The sequence below is a fragment of the Corvus moneduloides genome, chromosome 3 (genome assembly GCF_009650955.1).
Source record: "Corvus moneduloides isolate bCorMon1 chromosome 3, bCorMon1.pri, whole genome shotgun sequence".
NCBI lineage: Eukaryota > Metazoa > Chordata > Aves > Passeriformes > Corvidae > Corvus > Corvus moneduloides.
In genome coordinates this window covers 88,864,616-88,883,859 of record NC_045478.1, presented here as the reverse complement: position 1 = coordinate 88,883,859, position 19,244 = coordinate 88,864,616, and the positions used below count along the sequence as shown (strand labels likewise).

The 19,244-nt window shown below is 37.2% G+C and overlaps 1 protein-coding gene across 5 annotated transcripts in view; it reads right to left on the bottom strand.

Moving 5' to 3' along the window:
* AKT3 (AKT serine/threonine kinase 3) overlaps window positions 1-19,244 on the bottom strand; it is a 154,225-nt gene that overhangs the window by 21,778 nt on the left and 113,203 nt on the right. For all 5 annotated transcript variants that reach the window (XR_004238882.1, XM_032102669.1, XM_032102668.1 and 2 more), the window contains one exon: window positions 17,571-17,699. Coding sequence is in view for 4 of the 5 variants with exons in the window: in XM_032102669.1 (XP_031958560.1) it covers window positions 17,571-17,699 (129 nt within the window). In the remaining variant the exon portion in view is untranslated. The remainder of the gene's footprint in view (window positions 1-17,570; window positions 17,700-19,244) is intronic.

Genomic DNA, 19,244 nt, shown 5'->3' with positions numbered 1-19,244 from the left:
ATGCTACAAGGACTCCCAGAACCTGACTCAAAACTGTAGCACTGACTCACACACCTGAGCTCACTGAAGTTCCAAGCTTACCACTGCTAAAAGCAAAATAAAAAATTGACAATTACCTGCTCCAAATAATCATGACTTCTTTTTACCCTTTCCTATGTCCTCTACCAGGCCATTAATATCATCCACAGCTTCAGGAAGAGACATTATCTACAGGTACACCAATGCCTCATTTAGAAGTGGTGAAACATCTCTTTGCTCAGTCACTTCCCTCTCTTTTGCCCCACCTGTCTAAAGTCTCCAATTTAGAACCACCTTAATCTTACTAATTCAAGTTTAGTTTCTTTATGATCTTTGTTTATATCAAAAGTCCTCAATGCCTTTCTCCTGACAGTTTCATTACAGTCCATTAAATAGTCCTACCAGCTGAAGCGTGCCAATGCAAAAAAATACGGCAGTGTTTATACAATACTACGTTTACCATGAAACTATGCTTATAGGGTATTATACAAACACAGAAACTGGTAATGATTATACAATTTGTTAACATAATGTCACTGACGTTGTGTACCTAAAAACAACTTATTCCACAGCCCTTCTCCCAGCAGCCCCAGAGAACAGGAATAGGAAATCTAAGCAGTGTGTCTTGACCTTAATACACCTTCATATTAAATTGCAGACATGGAGACAACATAACAGCAGTATTCACCCATAAAAAAATCATAAGCAATAAGGAAACTGAAGGTTACTGAAAATATAATTCCAATTTCTGTGTATTTCTAGTAGATCATGCCCCTTCATATAAAAAAGATTAAATAGAAGTCAATAAATGTTAATACAGAAGGCTGTGTGTGTCAAATGGCCAATATTTGCTGCAGAAAGAGCTATCCAAAAACCTTAAAACAAGAAATTAGACTTAAATAATAAAGATCAAAGAAATGCAACTAATAGAGTAGAACTACATATGTAAAGAATGTAAATAATTCTTTATAGAGAATTGTTACTGTATCACTGACAGATTCTGAAAGGCAGCACCCTATGACTGAATTTTAAAAAAAGAAAAAACCAAGAACAAACTAATCCCCAGAAAACAAAATACTTTTTACAACATAGAGACACATGCAATCACCATCACAAAAAGCTTGTGTTCGAACTGCAAGCATAGAGCAACAGTCATGTAGACACTTGGTAGTGAAAGTAAAGTTTTCAGTCTTTAATGAATAAGGCAATCTCTACAAGATCAGAAATAATTTTATCCATAAGTAGATTATCTTGCAATTGTCTAAAATGTGTAATAATCTCCCCTGAACAAGGGCAGAGGCAGTCCTCATGCACCTAAGTAGACACTAAGTGACCACAGGCACAAGCACTACACCGTAGCCAGCTCTAACAAGGGGTGTTGAGCTCATTTATCTGCCTCTCCTCTTGCTCCTCCAGTAAACCCAAGCCTGCTCTGAAGTATCTGGGACGTGCTGTTAGCAGAAGCAACATGCAGTCTGATCCAGTATGGCAATTTTGGAAAACCCACAGTAATTAATGCATTCATACTCCTACTTTTCACTGTCCTTAAGGATTAGTAGCAGAAACATGATGAAAAGAAGTATATTAAAAATCCATCTTGTGTATATAAGATTAAAAAATCATAAATATTAACACATTAACACATATGATTTACAACTGTGCCAAAACAAACAGACTCATTACATCATTTATATTTCCAAATAGTGGGTGAAATTTTGGAAAGTGTAAAATACAACAAATTATCTGAATAAGTACATATGACAAAACTAACTAAAATAACTCCTGCATTTTAAAATTAATTAAATGTTTTATGAGTTGGAGCATATTGCAAGCTATTTGCTGAAGAACTGTGTATGAAATCTGTGACGCTTGTCTTTAAATCACCACTTCTTCTGCCACAGAATAAAAGCATTATATATTTTCCTGCTTTATCTATTAGCACTGTTACTGCTTCTCTCATCTGTACAGTTACAGTCTTTTCTTTTGAAGCTAGCAAAATACATAAAATTGTGCGACAGTGGTAGATTCTTTTTACAAGTAAGCTGAGGTGTGGTTTGCATGTGTGGTTTATAAAAGAACGCAACAGGAAAATAAAACATATCGTTCTCTGAACAAGGCAAATCACATGGCCAATAGCTAAAGCAAATTGTATTTGCAGCTTTATGTAATTTATGCAGGACTTTACCTAATAATAATAAAAAGTATGAACAACCTTTTGCTGCATTCCCACAACAGCAACAAAACGGTACAAAGAAAGAGCCAAATGTGATTTTTAACCTCTTTTTACATAAAATCATAAAAAAGCATAAAAGCTGGATTAACTGCCTCCCAAACCCGCATATCACCAGCCGGGTTCTCATCCCCAGCTGGCAAAACTGGCAACTCTTTATTTTTGTTTAAATACCTGGTTTACAGCCAGCCAGACAAGCAAGAGCATCAAAATGGTTTCATTTAGGCAAAAGGAAAACAGCCTGAAAATAGTGTAAATAAAGCAAAATACATCTCAACTTATTTTAACATAAACGTAATAAAATTGTGCATAATGCATTCACAGCGAAGATACACTATTATTTCCTTTAAGTAATTTCTAATCTTCATGGTGTTTAGGAACTCCTGAATTTGTAGACTGTATCAAATCAATGGAAGTGAAGCGCTGGAGTCCAGCAGCTCCTACAACCAGATCTATGCAGTTAGGGCAGGCATGAGAACATGTCTGTACACACTGCCCTAGCGTTACAGAATCCTTTCCAAGCAATTCTTGGATTGGAGGGATTTGGTTTTAATTACACTGAACATAGGTCAAGAAAGCTTCAACTCAGTGCTAAAATGAACATGACATGCAGCTGTAGGCTTTGCACCTATAAATAATTCAATCTTTTGCCCACCATGAAGTGGATATCCGCTTTTAGAAAAGTCTCCTTTGGTTGTGAGGAGTGATACTGCTGTCTCTCCAGTACCTCTGGGATATCTTTGTATATGTGGGGCACCAGTCTAAGCACCCAGCCAGACACAGCCACTGTGGAAAGTTTGATCCCTTGGACTCTGTACGCTGCCCTTAAGAGCTGTCTCCACCAGCCAATTCTTGTCCCTTGCTATAAGGACGCACAAATCTATCTTTAAGGAAATGCACTGCACTAAGAACCCAATCCCTTCGTGGTCACAGCAGGACAGGCAGCAGGCCTACCAAAACCACCACAGTGGGCACAAGGTCAACCACTCTGGTATCTGCTGTAAAGGAATGTACTGATATTTTCTGGGAGTACAACACAAGGATCACATAGAACTCATGAGCTCAGAAAGAGTACCTACCCTGACTACATACTCAAGTCAGGGATGTTTCCACAAAGTAAAGATGGACTTACTTGCTTTCTTCCACAAAATTTATTTAAATAGTCAGATCATTCAGATTTATGATTTCCCTTCCTTCATCCTCTTCACACACATGGGGTGCCAAAATCCAAGCCACCTTGCCAATATCTAGGTGAGGTTTTAGGAGACAAGAGCTCCAGCACAGTGTGACTTCAGTGTGTGGATAACACTTATAGTCATCCACCCTGGACATAATCACCGTACCCAAGTGATTTCCCATCATTGAGCAAAGCAGAAGGTGGATAACTGCAGTTCAGTCTGGATGATACCACAGATCATGGGAAATAAAACTCAAAAAAACCTACCATCATTTTTACAACTTGAGGAAATCTTACTCCATTTGTTTTCAGGGCTTTAGTTCAACAACCGGTTCTTTCAGAGGCACTGCCAGCCTAATCCAGGTTCTTGTTTCTGTTCTCTCACCACAGCTTCCCTTACCTTGTCAAAACTACGCAACACACTACATCAGACAGGAGAAAAAAAAAGGGGGAAAAAGTTTCACCCTGGATTATTTTTCACTTGAATCAAGTTTTCTGACCTAAGCCACTCAATTACCATGTGAACAGTTGCAGTAGCACAAGTTGAGAACATGGGCAGCATCAGGTGTGGCATTGCTGCAGAAAGAAATGCTTGCCAATCTCTGCCCCAAAGTTACACTGACACAGAAGTTACACTGACTCTGCCAGTTTTTCCTGCACACACTGACAGCTGTAACAGCTGTGCTCACTTAGGGTGAAGATTAAGGCCTGCTTTTCTTCCCAACCTGCATTTCTCTAAAGCACTCCAGCAGTATAACAGGGTTCCAAAGTGGGCATAAACTCATTGCTGCACTGAAACCACTCCAGTTTTTACAGGCATTGTAGCTCCTCCAACTCACACCTATGCCTGCAGTACAAGGACGCAGCCTGGGTTTATAAGGGTGCTTTTAAAAACAGCTGCAGAGGTGCCACTGAACTTTGTATTTTCCCTTCTTATATAAATATGCAAAAGGTTAAGTAACACACATGCTTTCTAACAAGCAAGAAACATTAGCCAGGCATCTGCTGCCAGGCATTTGCAGGTACTTTAGTGCTTTTATGGATGTTTTAGAGGCACTGGACAGCACTAGAGTTTCTGCTAAGGGAGAGCTATTTATTTGCCTTAAAATTTTCATCTGTATTGTGCTCAAAAGGCCACAATACAAATTTAAAATCTTTTAATTTACTGAGATAGCAGTAAACAAGGGAAAACAAAGTATTCTGTAATGATTGTACCGTTTCTGCACACATTGGGGTTTCTGGAAAGTATTACTGGCAGCGAGCAAGTATACAATCGGATAGTGCTTTGTACACAGAGCAGACTGTAAAGCCCTACATACAAAATAAAAAATTCAGTTCACAGACCAACCTTTGCCATTATGATGATTAAGACAACACAAACACTGCAGGACTGCTAAGACTGCAGTAATTCAATTGTATTTTTCCCTCGCACATAATAAATCATTTTGTTGGCAAATAATTACAGATCAGTGAAGAAAAATACTCCTGTATTTACATTTATTCACCAAAAAAAAAAAAAGCTATCTTATCTATCTTACCTATTCCCCACTGCTGAGAAGCCCACTGTCTTGGACTTGAAAAGAAGATTGTTACTACCACTGGAAGTTTTCTCTTTCCCAAAAAATAAAACCACAGAAATGACCTCTTCCTTCATTTCACCAGTCGCTGTAGGTCTTAATCTTTAGGTTTATTAGTCAATACACCTTCAGGTCCTTTGCTTTATGCATGTCACTCCTTTATGAGCCTAACATACAGTCTACAGAATTTGATGTCCATTTAATTTTATGGTGAAAACCAGTGAAAAGATATATTTTATTATCTTTACTGCTTCGGTAGCTAAGAGGCGAAAGTTTTTTTGGAGACACATTTGCAAACTCCTATTTACAAGGGCTTGGGGCAGAGACATAGGAAGCAGACAACTGAATGCCAAAGAGAAGTTGATACATACACAGACAGCGCTTTTACAAGTTTCTGTGAAAATAAATTTTTTTAGGAAGTGAGCCAGCAACATAACAGGTGAAGTCTGTGACCATCTTAATTCAATCACCTAATTCCACTTGCCCTAGGTGGAAACTAGGATTCTCCTATACTTTACTAGTCACAGAACACTGAACAAGGTGTGACTGCCTCAGACAAACTGAAGAAAAATCCCTTAATCCCATCTTTATTGCATTTTCTTGAAATACAACATCCCTGATGAGCAGCGTCTGGAAGATTTTTGGTTGCACAGAAGAAATTCACACCATCCAGAGCTGTATTTCCCACACATCTCTATATGGTAGTTGCTGTAACTTCTGCACTCTGCAAACACAGACAAATTTAGCAGTAACCTTGAGCATGAAAGGCTTTGTAAAATTCATTATCAGTCCTATACAAAAGGTTGCCAGCATGGGGTTTTATCTCTAAAAGAAGAATATCAAAATATTAGACTCATACTTCGTGCTAGATAATCAAGGCAACTTACTGGAAAAGCCATTACATTTTTGTCCCAGTAATGTTTCTCCTAATCCAGTAGATATAGACCTTCAGATAGGACATTAGAAGTAGCTTGCTGCTCAATCAATAATTTTGACAGAACAGATGGGAAAATATTTAAACATCTAAACAAACTGTCTGCACACCTATGTTGTGAAAGAAAACTGAGAACTTGGATACACCAATGTACTGTTAATTTAAGGGGTAAAAAACTGTTTTCAATTAACCTTACAGTTCAGGTGGAGTGTATGTTCCTTAAGCATTCCTGGTAACCCTTCACACATTTTTATCGCTGTAGTTGTTGGTCTGTTAACAAATATTCACCCACGTATTATTCAACAGAAGTTAAAAAGTGTATTTGCTAGAACTTTCTATCAATTGTGGTAACAACAACAAGGAGAAAGTTTAAAATCTAACACTAATAAACAGGAGCATGGAACACATAGTACACACTTCTTAAGAGACAAGGACTTTTATCCAGACAGATGAAAATCCATCCTGCAGAAGGGTATGTTTACTAAGAATTATACAATTCAGTTACTGTAACTGTATCTTGGTATGAAAAGTGAAGTGCTGCGTCAACAGTAAAAAAATCCACTAAAATGAATGCTTACTGGTTTTATTATACACAGCTGAAAGGACAAAATGCCAAGGTTATAGATACCCTGGGAAATAGCGGAGATTTTCTACTGCTCTAATTTTTGCAGGTAGTTTTTTCTCCATTTTGTATCTAGTTTGCACTTCTGTTTTACTTCTGGCCCTAATATAAACTATCTTTCTATTACATTTTTGTATGCGATATTTTGCCCATCTCACCTAGCTTGTTGTTATGTACCCTTAAATAATACATAGCAAACCAAATTTGTTTTTCATTTGTTGGCACATGTGCTCTATCAGAAGTAGTATATTCTGGTATAAATGTGAATTAAGCACAGCTTCCTAGGGTAAAGAATATACAATACTAATTAATGCATTTAACCTCCTAGAAGAGACAGACTTCAGTGGAATTCAAAATTAAAAAAAAAAAAATAAATAAGAAAAGAAAATAAGAAGTAGTTAAGTTACTGCACACAAAAAAGAGTATTCTAATCAGGGCTTTAAGAAGCCAATGGTAACACTGGAAGAAAAAAAAAAAGCCAAGAAAACAACAACATCACATTAAAAAGACCCATCAAAAGACACCTTTCATAGAAATGCAGCAAATAAAAGCAAAATATCATTTCAGTCTACAGAAAGATGGCACTTGTCTCTCGTAACTCTACCCACTCTACCATTAGAAAAAAACTGCAGACCTGTTCATATCTGTATTAATTATCACAGCACTAGCAGCAGTCTCTAAAACATACACTGCTGTAAGATGCAAGATGTGTAAGAAGTAATAAATAATGATAATACTGTGATATGTCTTTCTAGCTGCTCATTCTTCCTGAAATTATTTTGAATATTTACTGATGTTAAATGGCACTTGTTCAGCTTTTGTTTATGCTTCATTACTCTCAGAAAAACTAAAGGCTTTGGCTGAGATGGAAATAATGTTTGTATTAATTAAATGAAAATAAATGAAAAAAACTTCAAGCATGCTATTGAGACAGTCTTTGTAAAATTGTCAAACTTACTTGTTTTACAAAAAAAATGTGCGTTTCATTAGAAAATTGCTCTGTGCTTTAAAGTTCTGGTTTGAATACAAAAGTTTATTTATGTGCAGTGTTGAGCTAACCTTTCTTCAAGTATTCTGTTTATTATTTTTGCATATTTATTACATCTTTTCCCTTGGGAAGTCTGATACTGCATGTGTACAATTGGTTTTTGTGACTGGTGAGATCACCCAGGTAGTGAAAATGCCAATTCTTGTTTCATTATTGGTTGCCTGGTTTCAGGAGAAAGTTCAATTTTTGTGCTAATTTATCTGTTGTTGCAGCAATTCTCCTGTCTGTGTAACAAAGCAATGTTTTCCTACCCTCATCTAAATGCTCCCCAGCTTTTGACCTTGGTACCAGTTATTGCCAATAAATGATGTTCTGCTCTGGATACCCCGCCTTGTCTACCTTTCATCATTTTCATCTCAGGGGTCCACTGGCAATACCAAGCTGACAAAAGTGCTCAAATTCAAGTCACCAGCATTTTTGATGACTTAGAATCATAAGATAAAAGAATGTGGGACACTAAAATACAATAATTGATAACCAAACAGAAAAAAGACCACATTTGAATTTTCATGAGATGTGAGCATTTCAAGATAAAACAACTTCCTGCATTTTCGTTTCCTTATAATGTAAGAAAATAATCTGGTGCTTAGAACTCTAATGTAAAGAGAAAATTCCATATTGTGAATCTCCCATAAATCAGATGGGAAACTATTTTCAGGCATAGATGTTTTCCTCCTCACCCCCCTCCACTGGTCCTCACCCAGAAACAAAATGTTGCCAAATATACAACAGACAGCTGTTCAAGAGCACAAGCCAACACTAAACCACTCTTCCACAGGTAAAATAAATTCTATTGTGCCTCTGCAAAGAATCAGATTATGCATGAAGCATCTAGGTAAACAGAGAGAAAATAAATTTCATCAATCCTTTTGAAGCCAAAAGAAAAATCAGTTAAGCAAAACACAACAGCATAACTACACTGTTCAGGTACCAAGCAAACTAACTATACTTTCAAGAAAATGAGAACAGGTTATCAGAAGTTGAGGCTTTTTGGTTTTTAAGCAAAGCATTCTGCCTCACCAGGAAACAGTAACGCCTCACACTGTAGGTTAAGATAAACACCCACTCAAATACCAAATGAAAAAATAATTATGGCATCAGTGTTGGTAGAAGACTTGGGAATTAATATTAATCAGGCTAGATACTTCATTATTTTATGGAATAAAATATATCTCATCATTGAAATTTTTAAAGGAATTTTAATGTTTGTGGTTTACATAACTCAGTAGATATGAATTTTGAGACTTCATTAAATTAATGCAAATGAACAAGCAAATCTTCCACTCTCATAGTAGGGTAGGTCCTTAGATGGGGTTTACACAAAAGAGGGTTTTTTTTGTTGTTGATTATACCTTCTCTACTTAATTAGCTTTACATTTGCTTATATGACAAAGAAGTAATGCTGCCGCTACAGATTAGCTCTAGTCCTACAGATATCTTCATTACACATGTAATTTATTTACCATTACAATAAGAGGGTTAAAAGCTTTTTGCAACATCAGAAGAAAAATATTATCATAACCTGCAACACCACCAATGTATTACTATAAAGAATGACCTTTTTGACAGCATTCTTTGAGCATGGAACACAACTGATTTGAATTCATCATTTTAAAAGAAAGAAAGAATACAACTACCACCTTCCTAAGTCTCTGGCTGATAAAAATTAATGTTCTATCCTTGGACAAAACAACACTATACTACATACTTTGCTAACTATATATTGAACACTCATAGGTTCCATTTCTTTTTATCAGTAAAGTTTTGGATTGGGTCGGGTTTTTTTTGGGGGGGGGGGGGCATTCTATTTTGTTCATTCTAACTTGGCGATCAAAGAATTTTTATTTTTACACTATTACAGAAGTGCATTTTTCTAGGTTTCCAAAACCACCTTATTCAACCTTCCCCATCTGTCACCATCTGCTTCTTTTTAGCATGTACTTTTTGTGTGATCACATAAGCATGTGAAAAATAACTAACATTCAGATGATTGTCTGCTGGTACATTTGAGGACTGGGCATAATAAAAGTGAACTGCCAAAACGTACTTAACACTTCTAATTTTGTTGGGTCTTGCATGTAAGCTACATTTGATTTTCAAACTGTTTTACAGTTGGAAAGTTGATCAGGTACTCTAACTCAACAGTAAAACTGAGACTACATAATTAGCTCAGCACTAAAAAGATTATATTGAAAGGGAGGAACAAAACCCAGAAATATATCCACACGAGTTCACACATCCCTCTTGACTGAGTCTGTCTGCACAATGTTGCCTGAGGCACAGGATAAGATGCTACAAGCAGCCTACTTCTGGACAGTCACAGCCTGTGTCTTCTCTCCAAGCTACCACAAGGACAAGGATAAAGGACTCTCATATTTACAACGGTGTAAGAAATCTCATAGAAAATGCTTGGAGAAGCAAGGACACTAAGCCAAGGACAGAAATGCATAGAAACACAATGCAATTCCTTAACTGTGCAGCAGATACTGCTTCTAGCTTTAGGTGAAAAGTAATTGGAAAATACCATCATGGCACTAAAGCTGAATGATGGAGGTATCTGTTTCCAGGACTCTATTATGCTACAGCATAGCATTTCTGCTTAGAAATGTACTTCTTAATACAGTTTTCACAGGAAAAGAACAAAACAAGACTAAAGCCGGAGAAACAAAATTACCTCCAATCTTCCAAAAATACATTAACCTAACTTCATGAGAATTTCATACAGAAAATTCTTCCCATCTTTTTAGAGTAGCACCACTTACAGGCCTATCGGGTCTTTAGCAAAACCATATGAACCAGAATACCAGTATGTTTTTACTGATGCAGACAGTTTGGTAGAGTGTCTCATTATCCTTTCTCTAAAGAAAGAATTAACAGAAGTGAATAAAATGAGAAGAAGCACAATAAAACCAAGAACAGTCCCTTCCCCCAGATAAACCCGAACAACCAATCTTCCATTAGTGCTCACCAGAGGTAACAAAATGTGAGTGAGAACTTGCCCTCTAGAGCACAACGGAACTCTGAGCTCAACATACAGTTTCTTTTCCTCAATCTCTTTTTTTCCAAGTCCTAGAAGTTCATACTGGTCTTAAAAACTTGTGAATGCATATCCATGTTGCAACATCTTAACAGCAGCCTTCTCTTAATTTATGCCATTTCCACAAATTCCCTTTTCCATCCAGTAGTTCTAGAGGTGGAAAATAATGGCACACACCTATTATTTATATAAAAGTTGCATAGAATTTCAAAAAGCACATTACTTTGATGCCTCAATTACCTTCAAATGCAAATGAAATTTAACAGAAAAGGACATTAAAAGGAAATTGCGTAAGTCATGACAAAAATTATTCTGTCCTTCAATTCCTCTATATTCCTAACCAAACAACTCTTCAGCAAGCTTCTCTTCAGTTTTAAGTTGCTCATTAATTTCTCCTGCCATTTGTGTCTCTCTGCAACACATCTTCTTAGATTTTTCTACTTAGAAAAGATTAACAAAATAACATAATTGTCTTTAGTCCAAACTCTCTTTCCTGCCCAAAATCACATTTTTCCCCATAAGAAAAATCTTCTAATCTCTAATCTGTTTTCTGATCTACCAGTCTACCTGTGACACCATTCCATTCATTTCATTCATTTCCTTTCCCTCCTATTAGCTTCCCTTGCTATCTTCCTTCAGTTTACTCAAATTCTTTTCTCTACCCTGTAAGAAAAGGGAAAAAACAGGAAGAGGGAGAAAAAGGGAAAAAGGGGGGGAAGGGGAAAGAGGGGGTAAAAGGCTTCAGCTGTCCTACCCATGCAATTTCATTTTCTCTGTAGTACAGCGAGCTGAACTTTTAACATCCTCACCTAAGCTGATCTCTCTCAACCGGCCCACCTCAGTTTACCTGCAATGTTAACTGCTTTCATCAAGTTGTTTGCAAACAAGTGCCTTCCTCCTTTTCCCCACACTTTAGGGAGCTCTTCTTTAACACTGGCATTGCAACTTCTATCTGCATTAAAATCCCTGTTAAAAACAATGCTTTGTCATGATGTCTGCAAAAACTGGAAACATCCACTCGTGTTAGCCTCAGTGCATTTGAGTAGTTCCCTCTCTGCCTACACACATAGCACTTAGTTTCAACTCATATCAGACAAGTTATGTGATCATCATATTCTCACTCCAAAAAATTACCACACTGCCTTTGGCAAATATCCTGATCCAATCCAAGCAGGTGTTAAAAGAACAAAATAAATGTACAGCTGCACAAGTGACAAAATGCTTTTTCTGACTCTATTGTCAGCTTTTTGTAATCTGTATATACCACAACGCTCTTAGAAAATTCACTTCAATTCCTGAAAACATGGGAAAAGTGTGGGTTTTCTTGCTGTAAGCATGCCTGCTTTCCCTTGCTGAAATTCAGCCACTGAACTTTGATGGCCAGGTTCTAGATTATATCAAAGCCATATCCTTCCCAAAAAGAACAGCTGTAAGTAAGAAATTACGTGAAGTGTGAGGAGAGACAGCAGTTGCTTCTTGATAAAAGAGTTCTATCCTTCACTCCTTTGAGATAAAACTCGGGGAAATAATTGATTACACATGATCTCTCTCACTCTCTTTTTTAAAATAAAGATCACTAAAAAATACTGGCCAAACAAGCATTGTATAAATGATCTTACTATTTCCTTAGTTTTCACTGGTCTTATTTTAAAATAAGTTACAGGACATGCACATCTTCTCCTGTCTAGGGGTAAAGGCTATGAATCTGCTCCGGTCTTTTTCATTGTCACATACCTTTGAGTGATTGTAACTGCATAAACTGTATTGAAATAGTTTGCTTTTTTAAAAAAAATGCATCTGTTCTTATAGGAATGCATCCCTCTAATCTGTACATATGAACAATTTTGTACATATTCATCCACCTAATCTGCACTTTTATACTAACAAAACGTAACAATATCCTACCATTTTCCCTGTTATTAGAACAGACCTACACACCATTGATCATCTACATCTTTTAAAGAGTCATTTGAATGACACCAATAAAGTCCCTTACAGACTTGTTCAGAGTCAAAACAACTTCTCTCCTGTTATTAAAAAGATTTAAAATTTCAAAAGTAATTTCTGGTATTTAAAGCTTGTCTCTCCCATGACACCAAAACTTAGTACCATATTTGACTGCTCTCCTATAACAAAGACTGTGCGCTTAGTCCTAAGAACTTGAACAGAAATACAGAGATCCAGAAACTGTAATCTCATCTAAGAAAACATCCTCATAAATTATCAGAACCCAAAAAACTTTTATTTCTCTGCCCAAGTAGCTTCATTTCCTGAATGTTCTATTAAAGAAAGTCTGCACCAATCTGTATCTTTACTAGCACCTTTACAGTCAACTGAAAACTATCAAAATCCAAAATGCTTTTAAAAGACTCACAGGTGTATTTACTAGTACTTTCTCAGTTTTATTCTTTCTTTTTTAAGCATGTGATACTGCCTGTAAAAGACATGTGGTCCTGTCCTGCCTTTGCCTCTCCAAAACTGCAAGAGAAGCATTTTTTGGAGAGAGAAAAAAAAAAAAACAAAAAAAAAAAAACAAAAAAAAACAAAAAAACAAAACAAAAAAAAAAAAAAAAACAAAAAAAAAAAAACAAAAAAACACCATACATCTCTGTTACCTAAATGGGATAACAAAATGGGATAACAATTCATCTTTTTCTCATTGGATATATGAATAGTTTCTGACACCACAATGAGCCCTAATGTGACAGCTTGCTTTGAAGAATAACAACGGAAACAGACTTCTAAGAAATAGTCTCTTCATCCTGAAAAACTACTAAGTGAGAAATCATAGCATATTTTATACCTTTTAAATGGGGAATACCACAGATTCTTACAGCAGAGGGAAATATTAAGTACCACTACACTTAAACACACACAAAAAAAATTAGGCTTGTGTTAGTTCTACTGCAGATGATAAGAGTAATTCCACTATTTATCACACAACCAAATTATTCTCAAAAAACTATATAATTTCACAAACAAAAAGTTACTTGCTCACTCTTCAGTAAGTGTGACAAATGCACATCTGTACTGTCAACAAATATAATCCCTGCTATTTGGCAGTGGCAACTATTTTCTTCCTACAGGATGAGTTTGTACCCTACTGTCTTTTATGCTTGGCACATAGTGATGCAAGACAAACACAGCCAATGCTGTTTTAATTTTCTTTAGACCATAGAAAACTGGTGTTGGATAACAGGGAAGGACTAGGAGAGCAGAATAGAAAGGGAATGCACCTATGGACCACTTAGCCAAAAGCCCTGAGCACCCTGAACAACTCAGCGTGTGGTGAAGGTGCACATAAATTTCCATATGGGTTCCACAAATGATAAAGCAGTGGTGGTCCAGAATTCTATCTCCACAGATGAAAATTGATTCTAACCTGGCAAGTTCATTACAGTTTTTTCCTGTGGCCCACTGTCCATTTGATCTCTGCATGGACAAGGGCATTTTTCTGGATCTGCTAAGCACCTACACAGCCAGTGTCAGGCCCAATATGAGAGGTCAGGCCCTATCAAATGTGAGGTGAAAGAGCTTTTCAACAGAGGGTCAGAAGGACTATTTCGATCTCAGAAGTATAATGTCTGTGAGGGAAATGCAGCAACAGGTAGGCTTATTAACTGATCAAGAGTAATTCTGAAATTGCCTTGGGTAATAATTCTGTATCAATCCACAAAGATACCTTCACCTGAGAGAATGTCATGCAAGGAGGAAATACACCTTAATCTGTCTTAGCTACTTCCCATTTTACTGTTGGAAGCATCTGTAACCTAGTTTTCGTAAAACGATGAAATAGTGAGCAGGACTCTATGCCCCAAGCAATGGTGCAAAAGGCCTTGGGAAAACCAAGTTTGGAACCAAAACCACAATGCAGAATTAATACAAAATAAAATATGAAGTCAATTCTCAGGCTGGGCATAGATTCCCACCAGTGCAATGCTCCTGGTCAGCTGCCTCCTGGGTGGTAGGCAGCAGCCTCAGGCTGCCCCTGTGTGTTACACAGTACGCTGTTCTAGCGTCCTCTACCACCAGCCAGAAAGTACATGGGAAACTGAACTAAAAAACCTGCAGAAGGGATGCATCCATCACAGCTGACACAGATGAAAAAAAAGGATGCAAGGGTATTACTAAAAGGACAGACAATTAATAGTTTCCTCCACATAACCGGAGAATGAATATCTTGCTTCTAAAGAAAGGCTGAAAGGCCTTTAAACTTACCATGACCAGGCAAAACATAAGTATATGCTGCCATTTGTCTTGGGATAGACAGGCAGGAATTCAGTGTGGTAACAGGATTAAAATCCAGTTGTAACATTAGGTTCTCATGCTCTGAAGTTTGTCACAAGTAAATCTTTGGCACCTGATAATGATTTCTGTGGCCCGAACTGCAAAGAGAAGTGATTTTTGAGCATTCATTCTCTGAAACGTGCACAAATTGACTGGAGGGCCCAGACTCTTGATGGTCCCTTTAACAGTCAGCTGCCCTGACAAAAATAGATGCAATTGTCTCAGGTGAGCGACTATCCACCTAAAGGTGTTGACTCTTCTTATGCCATATCTGTAACTTGTCTAGGTTTCTTGCTCAAAACCCTTCATTTCTGAAGGAATAGGGAATGAGTTCCCTTGCTTCCAAGGTTAATGAAGAGTCAATTTCCTTCAGACTGATTTTTACAGTGTGGGTCTCCAAAAATACCCAAAATGAGAGCAGAGCAGAGAAGTGGGGCTTCTACAGAATAGAAGAGCAAACTGGATCAAGTAACTTGTGCTGACTGTCTAAAACCCAGAATGATGCCTTGCCAAGTTTGATGAAAGAGAGCTAACATGTTTTCAAAAGAGAGAGGAGGACAAGCAGATAAAAGCAACTGAATGGATATTTGCACCCTTAGAGGATGTCTTTAAGACTGCTGACAAGAAAACAATGAGGGGGTAAGAGCTGGCACACACAAGACAAGTGGCCACTGTACCAAGTCAAACAGGCAGATTTGCAACTTCTTCTAAGTAGCTACAAAAGACTCAAAGCAGGCCAAAAACAGTGCTGGAATTCTTAACTGTAGATGACTGCTGAGCATCTCTGCACTAAACACAAAGGAGAAGTCATAAATTGCCAAACAGATTAGCAACAATCCATACCCAAGTCTTCCCTGGAATCTGCCAGAGGCAATTCTGTGAAAGAGGCCAGGTATCAGTGAGTTTATCTTCATAGCTCACGTAGTTTATGACTCACCAAACAGCTGAAATGAACACATTTAGCCAATCAAATTATTTAGGTACCTCAAACCTTCAGAGTGACAGTATGACTGTTCAGATTTCTCTTCACTGCTGAAAGAATCAAGGAAGATAGTACCAGATAGATGAAAAGAAAGTTAGTGGCTCCTAAAAATACTGATGTTTCCTTTACTGTTGGAGAAAGAATGTATCAAAGGATCTTGCTATGATCCAAAATGGTTTCATTACCTCAACCTACCTTACTGACTTACAGCCAACTATTAGAAGTTTCAATTTCCTCCGTGATTGGAAACTGAAAGGGACTTTAAGAGATTTAGAAAGACTCTCAAACCCACAAACCTAGCCATCCTAAAATCTTGATTTCCAGGCAGCACTATCCAGAAGGTGATGTGTACCTGTTCCTTTGACATTCCTTAATTGTAAGGTTTAGAATAAAAAACAAAATGCTAACAAAATTGCTTGTTGAAACAAGACTCCAGGGCTTGTGGCTGCTACTCTGGATTCAGTACTGCTGAAAATAAGAGAATAAAGAGCTATGTGTAATCCGTGCCTCCTCCCTTCAAACTAAGGCACATTGTTCTTCAAAGACAATATACAGTAACAAGACTATATTGTAGTGCTGAGTTGTTGCAAGAGGTGGGAAACCCTTCTGAAAACTCCTTAAAACTTTCTTATGGTAGGACTGAAGGGCCTTTTAAAGACCTTTAGGTTGACTAGGAAGTTATCTCAGTGTCAGGGTTGGACTACGTCAATTAACAATTTTGAATGCTGACAAGAGTGGAAACCAGGGCTAATTCAGCATCCACAGAATTCTCATCATTAAGTAAAAAAATTAGGCTGTCTTTCATATCAATACTGGAGCTGCATTTGGCAGCCCCTGAGGAGAGGCAGGGTGACATTTCTGAGCACCACAACCAGTACTGTTGACTGAAGCCAGGCAGGACAAAAACACAATCCTGGTTGTCCTTCCCTTGCCATTTTTCATCAGCGGCAGAGCTGTCAGCACTAATACTGGAGATCATTTGGATGAGTTGAGCTTCTACAACAGACTCGCAAGTGGCCAAGCCAGAGCTGCAAGAGGAACAATGTCCTGATGTCCATCTTTTTATCAATCCTTGAGGAGTGTGATGCTTGGCACTCTGAGCGCCAGTTAATGGTAAAGATGGGGTGGCATACTCCTAGTATGTAAGCCACTTCTGCTTACATACTAAGAAACAGCCAGTTTTGGTGCCCATCTCAACCAGTTCTGAGGTTGATACACTCAACTGCTTTTAGCAGAAATACCTAAATTTCAAATCCCTCTCCCTGCAACCAGGGAATTCGGATAAAACCCATCAAACTTAGTACCCTCCTATTCCCCCTCGCCTCCACTGAGGCTATATAAAATGCTAGTTACACAGCTCAGTTAAGCAGGATCATACGTTCCAAGTGACAGACAGATGGAAGATTATTTTTGAAGAAATCATTGGAAGATAACAACTTTAACAGAGGAAGGCAAACATGAGAAGGAAAAGGCACATTAGAGGCCTTTTAAACACTAAGAAGCAGAGCATCAATATATACACAATCACCACAAAGAATAGCAGCACATTCCATTCCAAATAACAGCTATAGAGTATTAACCAGGCAGACTGGCAGTCTAAAATTAAATGGAAAAGAAACTTTTTATACAGTATTATAAGAAAATATTCTAAATCATACCTCAGGTGCCAGGTATTCTGGAGTACCACAGAATGTTTTCATAGTTGCTGCGTCTGTGATTCCTTCTTTGCAAAGTCCAAAATCTGTTATTTTTATGTGTCCATCTTTATCCAACATTAGATTTTCTAACTGTGTGTTGGGGAGAAAAATATTCCCTTAGTATTTCTTAACAGATTGATGCATTACATCAATTTTGTAAGAAAAAAGTTATTCCCTGCAACAGAATGTAATTCATGTGCAGTTAAAAAAAAAAAATACAGCATTTACTATATTACGGCATTTAACAGTGTTTACTGCCATACAAGTTACATGATTATTTAATGCTTTAACACAACTTACAATAGTAAATCTCCAGTCAATGACCTCATAGGTTTCCTTTGCTCTAACATGACATCCACTGATCAAGATACCTTTTATTTTCTACACTGTCATGAAACAGTATGTATCCATAAATCCTTAAAATACCCCCATCTTCCAGAACTTTTTCAATAATAGACAGAACTGGGGATAGGGCAGCTCCTGATAAAAAAGCCCCTGAGGTAAATTCCTCCTTGTCTACTTGCAAAGGACACTTCTTAAATGGTGAATATATACCTCTGCATGCTTTGCATTGCTTTTTAAATATATGATTCTTGCTTTGAAATGTGAAAACATTCAAAATAATGCCTAATATCACGTTCCCAAAAGGTTTTCATCAGCCATACTTGAAATACAGATAGAATTGAAATTTTTCTCTAGAGAAAATTGTTTGGGTTTTTTTCAAATTATAAGGTATGTAGTGAAAGTACCAACATAGAACAATCATAGCCCTGTCTTTCTAAGTCTGCATAAAGCCTGAAATACAATTCAAAGGTATAGATTTTCTGTTGAGTCTAAGTGTGTTACAAAGAAAATGTAGAATAGATAACACAAGAAATAGAAGATTAATGATGTCGAACTCCTCTTTCCTTATTATTTAGAATTTAAATTAAAAACTGTCACCAATCATTCCTTGACCAGACAATTCCATTTTCCCAGGATGTCACAGCATTTCACATTATTACAACAGATTCTGCTACAAGCAGGTAACCCAGAATTTTGTTTTCTGTTTGCCCCCCTGAGCAGAACTTGCCTACCATTGCCTCCTTCTCCTCGGTTCCTGTACAAAGGATTGCATGAGTGAATTCCATTACTGTGCACGTATAACAGAAAAGCACAATTTCCTGTACATGAAATTAAAGGCTTGACACAGAAATAAAATTGTCTCATCATGGAATTTCGAGGTTCCTCCCACACAAGTTAGAAAATGTTCCTGTTGAAAACAGAGGTTATTTTTCCATAGAACATAGTTATAATGTGTCACAGAGTACCTGGAGCAACAGAGTACCAGGCAACTGCATATGCTGGCAAGTCTAAGACAAACTACATTCCATTAATAGAAATCCTTCCCAAGATATAAAAAGACAAAATAATTTTTTTGTCTTTTGAAATCAATGCCAAAATTCTTTTTCTGTTGAAGTATGCTGAATTGTTCTAAATGTTTCCAAAGCATACAGAAACACCTCTTTGCTGAGATAAAAAGAGTGCAGTCACATTGTCCCAATTCACCACTTCCCTTGTTTAGGGACTTTGAGAATTGTATTTGATATTTGTGCTGAAATCTAAGTTAAGTTATGAGTAACAGGGCAGGGAGTG